This window comes from Muntiacus reevesi, chromosome 3 (assembly GCF_963930625.1).
Source record: "Muntiacus reevesi chromosome 3, mMunRee1.1, whole genome shotgun sequence".
Classification (NCBI taxonomy): Eukaryota; Metazoa; Chordata; class Mammalia; order Artiodactyla; family Cervidae; genus Muntiacus; species Muntiacus reevesi.
In genome coordinates this window covers 118,341,407-118,356,547 of record NC_089251.1, presented here as the reverse complement: position 1 = coordinate 118,356,547, position 15,141 = coordinate 118,341,407, and the positions used below count along the sequence as shown (strand labels likewise).

General features: G+C 41.9%; 1 protein-coding gene across 1 annotated transcript in view; it reads left to right on the top strand.

Annotated features, from left to right (window-relative positions):
* PSMD1 (proteasome 26S subunit, non-ATPase 1) overlaps positions 1 to 8,180 on the top strand; it is an 86,480-nt gene extending 78,300 nt beyond the window's left edge. The window contains exons 22-25 of the mRNA XM_065930368.1: positions 602 to 688; positions 1,259 to 1,405; positions 5,997 to 6,152; positions 7,971 to 8,180. Of these exons, the coding sequence (XP_065786440.1) occupies positions 602 to 688; positions 1,259 to 1,405; positions 5,997 to 6,143 (381 nt within the window). The 3' untranslated portion in view covers positions 6,144 to 6,152; positions 7,971 to 8,180. The remainder of the gene's footprint in view (positions 1 to 601; positions 689 to 1,258; positions 1,406 to 5,996; positions 6,153 to 7,970) is intronic.
* Positions 8,181 to 15,141: the final 6,961 nt, after the last annotated feature.

Below are 15,141 nucleotides of genomic sequence, written 5' to 3'. Positions count from 1 at the left end.
TACCCACTGTGGGTTATCATTGTAGGGCATCTAGTCCAGTGAGAGAGCTTTACAACCAGGTTTGGAGAAAATTTTTGTTTTCCAGTGCTTTCCCTATAAAGTAAAAAAGGATGTGGCACCCAAATCTCTGTCTCAGAAACTTATCGTAGCAAATTATCATCCAAGGTATACTACAGATTAAAAAAAAAATTTAGAGCGATATTGGACACAAGCCTCTAGCAACTAAAGATTTACCTGATGACTGTAACAGTAAGTTATCCTTACATTCCCAGATTGTTTACTTCTTTTCGATTCTTTACTATCAGGAAACAATAGCATTGTAGAACGGAATTCTCACTGGGCTTGTACATCTCTGTGTAAGTAAAAGTTGTTAGTTGCTCAATTGTTGTGACCCTGTAGACTGTAGCCTGCCAGGCTCTTCTATCCATGGCATTCTCCAGGCAGGAATACTGGAATGGGTTATCATTCCCTTCTCCATGGGATCTTCCTGACCCAGGGATTGAACCTGGGTCTTCTGCATTACAGGCCGATTCTTGACCCTCTGAAGCACCAGGGAAGCCTGTGTAAGTATTATAACAGTTTACTCTGTTCACTCCTCTAGGTGTCCACTGCTGTGTTGTCTATAACTGCTAAGGCTAAAAAGAAGGAAAAAGAAAAGGAAAAAAAGGAAGAGGAGAAAATGGAAGTGGTGGGTATAACTTTCTGGTGATATGGGTTGATGTAGCTGTCTCTGTCATGGTCCAGATTCTTCCTTAGTTGAACATTCTTATACCTTGCTCTTGACTTCCTTTAAATAATTATCCTGTTCCAAGTATGGAAACTCATAAAATTTTAATTGAAAGAGACTTTAGAAATTAAACTCATTCATGGGAATACTAGTAGGGTACAAATCAAGAATGAGTTCTTGGAAGGAATGACAACTAAAATGGGTTTTGAAGGGCAGAGTAGGATTTTCATCAGACAGTGCGGTGACGGTAGGAGAAAGAAAAGCCCTTTCAGGCAAAGGCAACATCATTTATTTAAATATCTCTACTAATGTAAAAACCTTCTTACCCTTTTCAATTAAGTTAAATATCACTTTCACCCCCAAGCAGTTACCATCTCTCTCTTCTGAGTCTGGTATCATTTTGGTTCTACTTCCATTATATCTAATCCTAACTACCTTTTGCACCTGATAGTTGCTCAGTAAATTTATTAAACAGTGCTGTAGAACAGAAGTGAACCTTTATGGGACTATATATATTTTTTCCCCCCGTAGGATGAGGCAGAGAAAAAGGAAGAAAAAGAGAAGAAAAAAGAACCTGAGCCAAACTTCCAGTTATTGGATAACCCAGCCCGAGTTATGCCTGCCCAGCTTAAGGTCCTAAGCATGCTGGAGACCTGTAGATACCAGCCTTTCAAACCAGTAAGTTACTAATGGCCCTTAGTTATATACCAGTAGAATATTAATCTGTAAGGCAATGGAATCTTTATAGAGAAGGATAAATTGCCCAAGTGTTGGAAACAGCTCTCTAGTATAAATCTCTTAACAAAAGCAAACATTCCCTTCCATTCATACAGATTTGGATTCTTGACTTTTGTGTAACCATTCATCTACCAAAGGTTTACATCATAGAGTTACTAACACAGCATAGTGATTAGGACCATGGACTCTGGAGCTGGACATCCTGAGTTTAAATCCTGATTCTACCACTTTCAGCCTGCGTGACCTTAAGCCAAGAACTAATCCTCTCTCCATCAGTTTTCACTGCTAGAAAATAAGAATTATCATCCCTACCTCACGAGAATGTGATTGAACAACGTAATATACAAGCATATACAGTAAATACACAAGCACATGAGTGTTCTGTTTTACAATTAGGAAAGGATCTTCATGCCACTTAATTTATTCTAGGGCAGAAAGTTTCATGTTAGGAACAAATGCTGATCAGAAATTTGAGCATGGTAATGTCTTTCTTTTCTGGGTTCTTGTATCTTGCAAACTGGAGAATCATTAGTAGGCACACTTAGTACCTTCAAATCCTGGACCAATCTGAAATGTCATAGATAAGATTTCTAGATCCTTCTGGAAAAGTAAACCCATTCTCATCAGCTTGAAGGTGGTCCCTGCTGGTGGTGACAGCTCTTACTCACAATTGTGAGTCAGGGTCTTACCCAACTAGATTATCAGGAAACAAGGGCAGAGGATGGAAGATAGCTGTATTTAATGGAAGAGCTGGAATTGGGTGGAACTGAGTTTATCTTGCAGCTCTGCCATGTCTTAGCTATGTGACTGAGACAGCTCATTTAATTGCTTCATGTTTGTTTCCTCATCAAATAATTGGAATGGTGATACTACCTACCACTCAGGAATATTGTTAAGATTAAATAGGTTGTTATGTGTAAAATGCCTAAAACAATATCTGTAAATGGTAAATCCTCAGTCAGTAGCTATTGGTGTTGGTGACAAGTCATCAGACATCTGTGGGTAGCAGGCAGTCAGGCCAGGAAGGATAGAATAGTTTGAAGGTCTTCTCCCACCTCCTATTAACCTTGCATTACTGGGACCCAATACTACTTGGCCTGTAGTGCTGAATGAATGAATTGGTAGAACCGCCAGTGGAGAAGGGAATGGCAACCCACTCCAATATTCTTGCCTGGAAAATCCCATGGACAAAGGAGAGCCTAGTGGGCTACAGTCCGTGGGGTCGCAAAGAGTCGGACCCAGTACTGAGTGACTTTCACTCACTCACCAGTGGACACATTATATTAGTCACTGTCTAGTCTGCAACCCAGCTCACCTAAGTGACATGTTTCTAGAAAATACATTCTAACAGCATGCTTTCGAAACTGCTCTTGCCAGCACAGCTGTATTAGTACACAGCCAGTGAGCAGTCAACGCGCACAAGACACCCAGTGATCTTGACAGTTATGAAGAACTAGAGACAACAAAGCATATGCTCAGTGTCATGACACCATATGAGGAGGCTGATTTGCCTCAGCTGGAGCTTAAATGATTGTTAAAACTTTGCTCAAGTCAGACGAAACTGTAACAGTTGTTCACTTATGAGTCAAAATATATTTCCTATGTCTGTGCCTAGCTGGCTGTTGAAGGTAGGTCCCCAATTGTACACATAGCCCCTCAGTAAAGACTGGGAGACTTATTCTTCCAAGTATTTAAGGAACTCCTCCACTAATTATTAGCTGTCTGGTCAGATAACTGAGAGATTTCAGTGGTCACATACAACAAAAATACTTTCTAGAGAAATCACAAAACATAACTTTTTTTTTAATGGGCAAAGGAGTTGAATAGGCTTTTCTCTAAAGAAGATTTACAAATGGCCAAAAGCACATGAAGAATCTCAACATCATTCATCGTAAGGGAAATGTAAATCAAAACCACAAGGAGATGCTTCATCATACCTACTGGTATACCTGTAATCAAAAAGACAGTAAATTTTAGATTAAAGTTAGCAAGGATGTGGGGAAATTGGAACCCTCAGATGGCACTGGTGTAGGAGTGTCAAGTGCTGTTGCAGCCTCTATGGAAACCAATTTGACAGTTCCTTGAAAAATTAAATGCCGGTATGTCATATGACCCAGCAATTCCACTCCTTGGCATATGCCCAATAGAATGAAAACCATGTCCACACTAACACTTGTACACTTATGTTTATATCAGCTTTACACATAATAGCCAAAAGGTATAAACAACTCAGGTGTCCATCAAGTGGTAGATGAATAAATAAAAATGATATGCACAATGGAATTTTATTCAGCCAAAAGAAATGACATAGTGATATATACTACACCATGTTTGAACCTAAAAACATTATCCTAAGTGACAAAAACCAGACACAAAAGACCACATGTTGTATGATTCTGTTTATTTGAGATGTCCAAAACAGACGAATCCATAGAAACAGAAGTTGTTTTAATGGTTGCAAGGGCTGGAATTAGGGAAAAATGAAGAATGACTGCTGATAGATGCAGAATTTCTTTTAGATTGAACATTCATCAGAATGTGCTCTTGAATTAGATAGTGGAGGTGGTTGCATGACTTTGTGAATATACTTAAAAAAAACACTGAATTGTGTACTTTAAAAGAGTTAATTTATGTTCTGTGAATTATATCTCAGTTTTGGAAAAAAGACTGCCTCTGTATGTTTGTGGTGAAGAAAGGAGTACCCCCTGACTCATCTCCTCTAGTACCCTGCTGGCAGGGTCATCAGGTCCTTCCTCAGACATTGCATATAGTCTTGAAAATGTGTTGCATTCCTACTGTTTCCTGTCCATCTTAAAAGACACCTTACAGAGTGTGGAGCTTTTGGAAGCAGGAAATGTCCCATTGCCTCTGTCTTCAGTTGTCACTAGCCTTCTCAGAAAACAGACTGTCGTATATCTTACTATCTGCTTAGAGAGTGTGTGAACTCTCTAACATATAAGGCATTAATAAATCTAAACCATGTAGGTATAAAAAGCTCTTCCTGTGTATTGGTTATACTACAGGATTTGGGCTGGAGCATTCCAGTTAAGCACGAAATAGTACTCTTACAACCTAGAGCCGTGTATTTCCAAAATGCAGGAAGTTCTTTGTTGAATCTCCCTTGGTCCTTTAGAGGTTCGTACACACTTTTAGACCATGGAGTATTAAGATAGTGGCCAAGTAACTCTGTTCTTGGGTGAATATTGGTAGTAAAGTCAGGGACCATTCATAAAATGGCTTTTTTTTTTCCAAGAAAAGCTAACTTTCTAAGGGGAAGGGTTATAGATTAATATGTATGGATATGTGTGTATTGAGACAGGGGAAACAGTTTAGAAATTCATGTAGGCACAACAGTTTTATAGCGTGGCAGAGCAGGGTTCTGATGGGTAAAAATTAGATTAGGTTGAACCGCAGAGATGCTTATACATATGTGAATCATTTGACTAATGTGCCTGGGCTTCTTTTCCTTCCCAGTAATATGCTTTGGTAGAAATGTGTTTTTTCCAGATGTGCCCTCCACTGTTGACTGATTTAATTACAGAGAGCAGCTTTCCATTTCCTTTGACATAGGCAAGCAAATAGAATAAGATTGGTACACCAGAGATGGGCGAACAGTTTGGCGCTTGAATTTACCTTTCACTAATATGTTTGGGAGAGGGCTTAATAGAATTGCTTCTACATTCTACTTCCCTTTTATTTCCCATCTAGTTTTTCACTGTCTTGCATCACAACGATTTGTAGATTAAAGTGAAAAACACTTAGATATTTGTGATATTTATATTCTGTCATTCTAAAGTTTCTGGAAAAAAATACTCTTTTCATTTATAAATTGTCTTTTTTGTCCAAAATAATGCTTTTCACACAAATGATAAAAAGATCTATTAGATTGTGTGTCTTAAACTTTAGCATGCATAAAAATCACCTGAGGATCTTGTTAAAACACAGATTCAGAATTCTAAAGTAGGACTAAGTTTTCTGCATTTCTAACAAGCTCTGATGTGATAATGATGCTACTGGCCCGGGACCACATGTGGAGTAGCACGGCACTAGACTGCCTCATTGGATAGTAGACATTTTCCCTGCAGTCCCGCTAAGGTCAGTACAATACTAGGTAATGCATCTTAAATCGGGATGCATCGTCCAAACAGAGTAACACCACGTGTTCCACCCCCCAGAGCCACTGGGTTAAATTTGCAGATATTTCTATAGCTGACAGTTATCTTAATCCTTTGTTATGTATTTTGGCAGTGCTGTCCACGTTCAGTCCTCAGACTAACCTGAAGGAATAGATGAGGAAGATATTAATAGCCCCTTCTTACAGTTGAACAGTTAAGTTACTGGTGTAGCATCACACAGGGACAAATGCCAAGTTTCCTGACTGTCATCTAGGAGAGTGTAGTTCCAGTTTTCTACTTCCAAATCATTCTCGTTCTCTTGGGGTACCATTTAACAAGTATGCAATCAAGATTGTGGAGCATTCTGGAAATATGAGTGGAGCTTGAGGATCTTCATTCCTTGCTCTGTTCAATAGTTGTCCATTGGAGGCATCATCATTCTGAAGGATACCAGTGAAGACATTGAAGAGCTGGTGGAACCCGTGGCAGCTCATGGCCCAAAAATCGAGGAGGAAGAACAAGAGCCAGAACCCCCAGAACCATTTGAGTATATTGATGACTAAGGACCAGAGGTACATGTGGAGCAAAATTGTGTGCTGCGAGAAGTCTCTGTTGATTCTTCACAAATGTTTTTACAAGGATGTGGTCTCACTTTCCCTTTCACCCCTTTCCCCTATTTATGTAAATAACATTAAAACTTCTCTTTATTTGACCTCTTCCTGAATATGTAACCACCAATTCCTTTTTCTTTTTTTGTTGATTCTCTCTCCTCGTCTAGTGTTCTGCCAGTCCTATTCAAAGTGACTGGACTGCAAACTATTTTCATAGGTCCCTGAGGAAGGGGCTTGCTCCAGAATGTAACTCAGTGCTTCGCTCATCAGAAAGCATTGCTATCCCCTAACCCCCCAAAAATCAGCTAAACTGACTGACTGCTCGGTAATGGAGTTGATTTCCATTCTGATGTAAGCTCCTTCTTGGGGATCAGTTATAGTTTGTGGACTGGCACTGTTCTGTAGATCACACTTTGAGTAGCACAGGTCTGAATTCCTCTCTTTCCTTTGGTAATACTTCTGGCTGTAAAAGCCTTACCATTCATTTATTCAGTGAGGCTATTGAACATCTAATATGTATAAGACAATAGTGCTTATAGGTACTTGTGGTCAGTTAGACTGTAAACAAAGCTTTGTCAAGTTGAAAAGGATAATTATTATGCCAGTTTCCTAACTATGTTGAAGGGGATTTTTAGGTGCAAAAGATTGCAATTTCACAAAATTGTCATTCTACTCCTCTTTTTTTTCAAATGGGTGTTACATATTTGAAGATGCCATTCCCTGGTGGCTCAGATGATAAAAAATCCACCTGCAGTGCAGAAGACCTAGGTTCAGTCCCTGGGTTGGGAAGATCCCCTGGAGGAGGGCATGGCAACCCACCCCAGTGTTCTTGCCTGGAGAATCCCTATAGGCAGAGGAGCCTGGTGGGCTACAGTCCATGGGGTCACAAAGAGTCGGACACGACTGAGCGACTAAGCACACACAAACTGTATAATCAAGGTTCTCTAATGCCATCTTAATACAAATAGGTTGTAAAACAAACGTGAATTTTACTCTTCAAAGAAGATAAGAATAGTATCGTTATGACAATGAAAAAATACATTTTAAATGTCAGATTGCAGATCTAGCTCCATAAGTAACAATTAATTAAAGCTTTCTAAGATAAATAATTAAGGCAGGAACCCTGCTCTTAGTAGCAACATATAGTCAGACCTCCACGAGACAGTTTGCAGATTTATAACTTCCCTTCCTGCTTTTGAAAAGTACCTTTTAGCTCTTGATGGTTTCCTGAGCTTTACCCAGCCACACACAGCAGTATTAACACCCTGAGCTCTCAGCTTGTGTGCAGAACTGAGCTCACATTAGCCCCTGGCAGCCTTTCACAATCCCTTACTGAAAACCTCCCAATTAAGTCTTTCCGGGCCATGAACTACCAGATGGCGTAGAAATTTTCAGTTGGAAGTTGGGTTCTTGTTAGGTTTTAAAAGGGCAAAACATCCAGTCCAATAAGAATTTGAAAGCTACAGTCTGTCTTAGTACAAACTGGCACATTAGGACTGTATCAGCAGGATTAGGGGCCCGTTTTGTTTTGTTTTCTTTTGTTATGTCTTGGCTGCACCAGGCCACATGCCCTATCCTAGTTCCCAGACCAGGGATCAAGCTTGTGCCCCCTGTGGTGGAAGTGTGAAGTCTTAACCATTGGACTGCCAGGAAAGTCCCTAGGGGCTAGTTTTAAACTTCAACATCTAGTGTCTTGTTGGGGGGTGGGGGGGGGGTGTTGTTTTTAATGTTTTTAAAATTAAGAGTAACCCTAGCGTCTCTCTCTCCCCCCTACCCCAGGATCTTATTGCTCACCTAAAGATTGCCCAGGCTCATATTGGAAAGGCCTGTGAGGAAATTTATGCTGAGACCTGCTCTTCACTGCATGTATCATTGCCTCTGTGCTGACCTTGTCTGCAAGTCTTTGATTGAAGAGATGGTATATGACTAGTGTTCTCTTTCACACAACTTGGTTTTCAAATAAATATATTAAGATCTTCAGATGGACAAGGACTTCTTATTTGTTTTTCAGCCGGATTGTAAATAAATGGATCAAATACTATTCTCCCCACCATGAAACGCCTAAACCCAAAGAGCTGAATCTGATTCCTGAGATGAGTAGGCATGACTTTAATATCGGTGAAGGAGTTAAACTATTTTATAAATTATTTGAAAAATAATGGAGAAAAATATGAAAAGCAACCACCCTTGTTATTTACTCCAAGAATTCTCTGCATTTTTATTAATGGGATTGAGGGTGTAGGGTGCTGTTCAGTTACAGAGGAAGTCCCTTTAATGATCCAAGGGAAATGAAGTCTATTTAGGCAGCTCAGAAGCTTTTTATTTTTAATAAGCTTTACTTCTTGTTTCCTGCTTTTGACCCTATTATGGACAGTAAGCATAAATTATTTCAATTTAGCCACAAGACCTAATTGTGTACCCTTTTTTTCTTCTTTTCTAACTTTTTTTCCCATGTTTCTTTTTTAAGTTGAGATATAATTTAAATGTAATAAAAAAAAAATGCAGACATTTGGTTCTATAGGGTTTTTTGTGCCTTGGCCTTCAACCATTAAAGTAGGTAGTTTCCAACATTTATACATGAATGGTTCTTTACTCCAGCCTTGATTCTTTCACTTTGTAATTTAAGATGTAGCCTCCTACGTCTAAAAAAAAGAAAATTGATCTTAGTAGAGGAAACTAACTCCTAGATAGACCAGCAGTGTCCATTCATCACCACAGCTTTACTGTTAGGTCTCGGTCTCAAGATTACTGATCCCAAAGGATGGTTCCACTCGCTGGTTAATTTCATTGTTTCCCTCCTTTATAAATTCCTTGTTTCCTCAATATCAGATATTTCTATAAAAGAGATTATCTCATTTCCTAGCCTCTCATTAGCTGTATCCTTCCTCTTCAAGCTCTTAACTTTGCTTGCATTTCAGACAGTTTATCTCTGACATTTCCCATAATATATGAAATGTTTGCTTACATGGGTAAGCAAAAAAAAACAGAATTCTCTCAGTGATGTCACTGTCCAAAATTGAGTAGTCTGGGAAAAGTGGTACAGTCACTGGACTCTGGCCAAAGTTAATAAATTCTTTCTAAAATAGTGGGTTGCTCCCTGAAGGAGCAGTCAGCACCAGTTCCTGGTAAGCAGTGCTGTTTAGAATTTGTATCTTGGTCTTAAGGTTACAGCTCTTAAAAATGCAAGCTATTGAGATAAAATGTCTACTTGAGCCAGACTATGATGAGATGGTATCTCTTTTCCTGATTCCCCCACCCCCCCCGATTTCCTAAGATACTCATAGCATTGAGATAACTAAGGTGCAGAGAAACCTAAAATGAAATAGAATCGAGTGAAACAAGGTCCTGTATGAAGATGAACAGGAGCTAGAATTGACACATTCAGTGAAGAAACAGAAGGGAGAGTGGCAGTGGTTACTCTGGGGTGATGTTCATGTGGACACTGATTCAGAGTTGAAGGCAAGTGGGTGCACATCCAGCCACTCTCTGGGCCTCCCCACTTGGGCTGCCTCACAGGCACCAAAACCCATGTAAGCAAAGCACCTCCAGCCTCTTCCCCTTGCGGGCCATGGGAACCCCTCCATCCAGTGATCCAACCAGAAACTCAGAAAGGCTTCACCCTTGACTCACGTTTACCCTCTCAAACATCTCTCCACTTCACCTACCCTCCTTCCCCACTGTTTACTACCCTTCGTTCAAGTACTTACCTGTCCGTCTGCCTCCAGACTTGCCCAGTATTTCCCCTTCTGTCCTCATTTACTGGCTCCACATTTGTCTTGCTTCCCATTACAACCCTAGCACACAATGTATGATCATATATCCTTGGACTCTAATGGTGAGAGCTACAACTGAGCACTAAGAGAACAGCTGGGACAGAACCCCTGAGCACAAGGGAGGAGATTTAATTCAAACGTCCTCTCGTGTATCTCCTGCAGTGACTAAACTACTAAGAACTGTTTTTCAGGTAGTTTTACACTTGAAGAACCTTGGCTTTTCTTTATGTGTACATGTAAGATGATGGGTCTGAAGTCTCTAACTGTCCTGAGGTGGTGATAAGTGAGCTTGGGCAAAGAAGCTTTCGTGACTTTGTCTCAGTCCTCTCCCCAGTCTCCTTATTATCCTCATCATAAATGAGAGGACACTTCAGCTTTTCACAGAAAACCCCTTAGAAGGTCCTAAGCTCGATTGTTTCTAGCACTCAAGTTTTTTTCCACCCTCTCATTTTTTACAGAGACGAGCTGGAAGGGAGGGCCCTATCCAAACCAAACTGCGTAATGGGGAGACAGTAGACTCTGACTTCAGACTTTGGTTCAGATCCAGATCTCGTCCCTTAATGGTTTCTTCATTTGTACAGAGGAAATAATGTTTACCTCAAGGTTGTGGGGATTAGATGATAATGACTAATTATTATTAGATATCAAGAAATCACATATATGACTTATGCTTCAAAACCACCTTGTGAGGTAGATGCTATTATGTTGAGATTATTTAGGTTAAAGAACCTAGCACCAGGCAGGTATTCACTAATTTTTAGTTGAATCAGAATGGTGTGGTCTAACCCCTCATTTCACACATGAAGACACTCAAAAGAGTGAAGTTGACATCAAGTGCCATTTTTACAGTTGTGTTTCCTGTTCATCTTTGCATGAAGCAGGCTCTCTGGCCTGTTTGTTTTATGAGCTTGTTTGATCCAAAGGCAGCAGACCTCCTAATAGCCATTTCTCTGCTCATTCTACATCCGTACTCTGCTCCAAATCTGTGTCTTCTTCCATTCTCCTAAGCCAATGTGCCTTTTAAGAAAGAGATTGTCAACAAAAGCATTATTTCCAGATAGCCATTGCCTCTACATCACGGCCCACTGTTGATGGGCATTTCCCATCTGTTTGCTGGGATCTGAGCACTCCTTTTCTTTGGTGGTGCATGCGTTCAGCGATTGTCAAGTCAGTGAGTTATTTATGTATAATAAAATTGCATCCAGCAGATAATTACCTTCAAAGACCTCGGGCATTACACAGAGCTGGGACTTGGCAAGTGGCTGGACAGAGATAAAGAGTTTCCCACCAAGCCGTGTTCCCATGACCTGGTATGAGCAGCCTCTGACTCATGCCGTGATCTTCTCTCAGAAGCCCTGGTTTATGTTCTAAAGATTTAAGAGGTTTACATGCATCCCAGGCTTTCTGCTTATGCTGGGTATGAACCAACCCCTCCAAAACAAGGAATAAACATATTCCTTCCTTTGCTCTTGGATTAGAAGCCTGGTGGAGTTTCTCACTTACACCTCACTGCTAGCCCCAGTAATCAGTCTCTCTGAGCAGCTCCCAGGCACGTATGACACATGCTTGGCAGGCAATTCGTTGTTCTTGAGTGATTTCCTGTGTGTATGGGATTTTTACTGCCCAGCCAGCTTATAAAGAAGCTCTTTAAGGGCAAGTTCCAACATATCTCCCAAAGTCCCTGTCACGGTGTTTGAGACAGCATGCCTACTGGCTTCAGACTAAACAAGTGGTTGTCTGAGGAGACTACAAATAACTCAGGAAAGGAGAAGCGAAAGGCAAGGGAGAAAGGGAAAGATATACCCAACTGAATGCAGAGTTCCAGAGAATAGTAAGGAGAGATGAGAAGGCTTCTTAAATGATCAGTGCAAAGAAATAGAGGAAAACAATAGCTTCTGTGTGCTAGGCACTCTGTTCAGCACGTTATTTTACTCAGATGACCATTTTCAACCCTTATAATTCTAAATGTTACTATCCCCATTTTACAAAAAATGAGACTTCGAGAGGATAAGGGTATCTAGTAAGTCATGAGAACGGAATTCAAACCCAGGTCTGTCTGACTACAAAACCTGTATCTTTTGGGTTTGCTTTTGCTTATTTATTTGCTTTTGCTCATACTCTTGAGAGTCCCTTGGACTGTATAGAGATCAAACCAGTCAATCCTAAAGGAGATCAACCCTGAATATTCATTGGAAAGACTGATGCTGAAGCTGAAGCTCCAATACTTTGGCCAACTGATGAAGAGCCAACTCATTGAAAAAGACCCTGATGCTGAGAAAGATTGAGGACAGGAAGAGAAGGGGACGACAGATGAGATAGTTGGATGGCATCACCAACTCAATGGACGTGAGCTTGAGCAAGCTCCAGGAGTTGGTGATGGACAGAGAAGCCTGGCGTGCTGCAGTTCATGGGGTCGCAAAGAGTCAGAGTCAACTTAGCGACTGGACAACAACAGTTGCTTATTTTAGCCACTATCAGTGGCTAAACTCAATTCAAGTCCAACTCAGAAATCACTTTAGCCAGCACTCAGGTAATCCTGATAAAGGTGATCCTGAGATCACACCGAGAAACACTCCTACACAAAGGGGCCTCCAGAGCTGGGTCCCCTTGCTGTTTAGATGGGGCGTGGACCCAGGGCTAGTCAGGACCCCAGAACCCCTCCAACCACACAGCCATCAGCAAAACCCTCCTTAGAGGGCAGATGTCTCTAGAGGCAAGGCAGGACACACCTGGAGGCAGAGTTACTCCCCAAAGGAATGGCCCCCAGAACCCAAATTGGCAGGCCAAGTGGCAGAAAGTGGGAGTGCTATCCTGCCGAGGCCCCCTGGACAAGCCTCGCGTGTAGTACACATGATCCGTGGCACCAGGCCTGCTGGCCCCCACATCTCCAGGATACCCTGCCTTCGCCGTGGCGACTGCTGCTCGCCAGCAAAATGAACTTTGGGTTTGTCTAACAGCATAGTTAAAAAGATGCTATTCTCTCTTACCCAGTATGCCCCACGGTGGGCACACTTGAGGAACTGAGAGAGCTAGCAGGGGCAGTCACGATGTACCCTACCAGGGCCCCCAGCCTGACATCCTCTGTGGCTTAAAGTGACCCAGCAAGATCCAAACACATCGTCTTGCCTGAGCAGACAGTGCCTGTGGGTGGGTGCCAAACAGTCAGTCCTTGCCCGGGATCCTCAGGCCCCAAGCCAGCCCCACAGAGGCCGGGACACAGGTGCCTCATCCTCTCCACTCTTCAGTGTCCTCTGGAGGCTGTGTTCAGTCTAGAAAGATCTCAGCCAGCAGCAGGGTAAATGATGCTCCAGGGTCAAACAGGGGCAGCAAGGCCAAATTCCCCATCAGCAGGCAAGAGTGTCTTCCAGAGCCAGCAGGGCAGAGGCCCAGGAAAAAATAATTTCATTTTTCTTAAAATAATTTGATCAACATATATTTGCAATTCAAATAGTCTTTATGGGAAAAATGAACAAGTTGTTAGACTTCCTTACATTTATTCCATGGCTTGGAAATGCTTTTATTTTTAATGGCAGTAATAGGGCTGGGCTATGGAGGCACCATAATCTTCTTAGTGCTTTGAGTCTCTATTTATTTTAATATTTATTTATTTACTTGGCTGCAATGGGTCATAGTTGAGGATCTATAGCTGAGGCATGTGGAATCTGGTTCCTGGACCGGAGTTTGAACGAGGGCCCCCTACATTGGGAGGGCGGAGTCTCAGCCGCTGGACCAAAAGGGAAGTTTCTAGAATCTTTAAATGTCCTAATCCATTCCAAACAGGAACATGTAAACTGCGGTTAGTCTTCTCCACATTCTCAAGACACTGGTTCAAGACAAAGTCACACTCCGCAGTGGAGCTGACACTAATTGTTACTATTTAGTCGCTCAGTCATGTCTGACTCTTGCAACCCCATGAACTGCAGCACACCAGGCTACCCTGTTCTTCACTATCTCCGGGAGCTTGCTCAAACTCGTGTACATTGAGTCAGTGATGCCATCCAACCATCTCATCCTCTGTCGTCCCCTTCTCCTCTTGCCCTCAGTCTTTCCCAGTATCAGGGTCTTTTCCAATGAGTCAGTTCTTCACATCAGGTGCCAAAGTATTAGAGCTTTAGCTTCAGCATCAGTCCTTCCAATGAAAATTCAGGGTTGATTTCCTTTAGGATTGACCAGTTTGATCTTGCTGTCCAAGGGACTCTCAATAGTCTTCTCCAGCACAGCCATTCGAAAGCATAAATTCTTCGTTGCTCAGCCTTTTTTATGGTCCAGTTCTCACATCCATTCATGACTACTGGAAAAAACATAGCTTTGACTATGTGGACTGTCTAGGTTTGTCATAGCTTTTCTTCCAAGGAGCAAGTGTCTTTTAATTTCATGGCTGCAGTCACGATCTGCAGAGATTTTGGAGCCCAGGAAAAGAAAATCTGTCAATGTTCCCCATAGGGAACATGGAAAAGCCTCGTTTGTGGGGGCAAAGCCAGTGTGACTAAACAAACTGGAAATTAAATCCGTAGATGACTGGGTGTAGCTCACATTTCTCTACCACATCAGAGAAGGTCTAAGTTGCTCATTCCCTCCTGTATTCACTCATTCTCCAGTGAGCTTCTGTAATGTTTGCAGGCCAGCCACCATCTGCCTTCCTTCTGGGAACTGATGTCTGTGCCTTTATTTTTCCCTAAGGGGACTGGTGACATCCTAGCTCAGCCTGGCTGCTTGCCATCACTCTTATCCCTCAGCCCTTGGTGACAGGCTCAGGGAAGAACACAGGGTCCGTCAGGACAATCTGAGCCAAAAAAACCAATTCTGGAACCTCCTTTCCCACCCCTGGGAACCACCCTCTCCTCTCCCTCTGACGTGACCCAGAGTTGAGCCTTGCTGCACACGAAGCCTGAACACAGTGTCAACCCAGAGGAACCCGAGCTCAGAAGGGATCCAAAGCATCACACAAGCTCGAGATCCAGCTGGGTCTCCACTCCAGACTAGGAAGTGCCATGAATGACATATTCTATTATTTGCTTAAACAAAACACAGGGCACTTAGAGTTGAATTTTTGGAGTTTGATACCAAAAGATTACTTCAAGAGGAATCATTGAAGAGGAGTGCCACGGGCTAAACTGTGTCCCCTCAAAGTTCATATATGGAAGTCCTAACCGCCAGTACCTCAGCATATCTCCAGA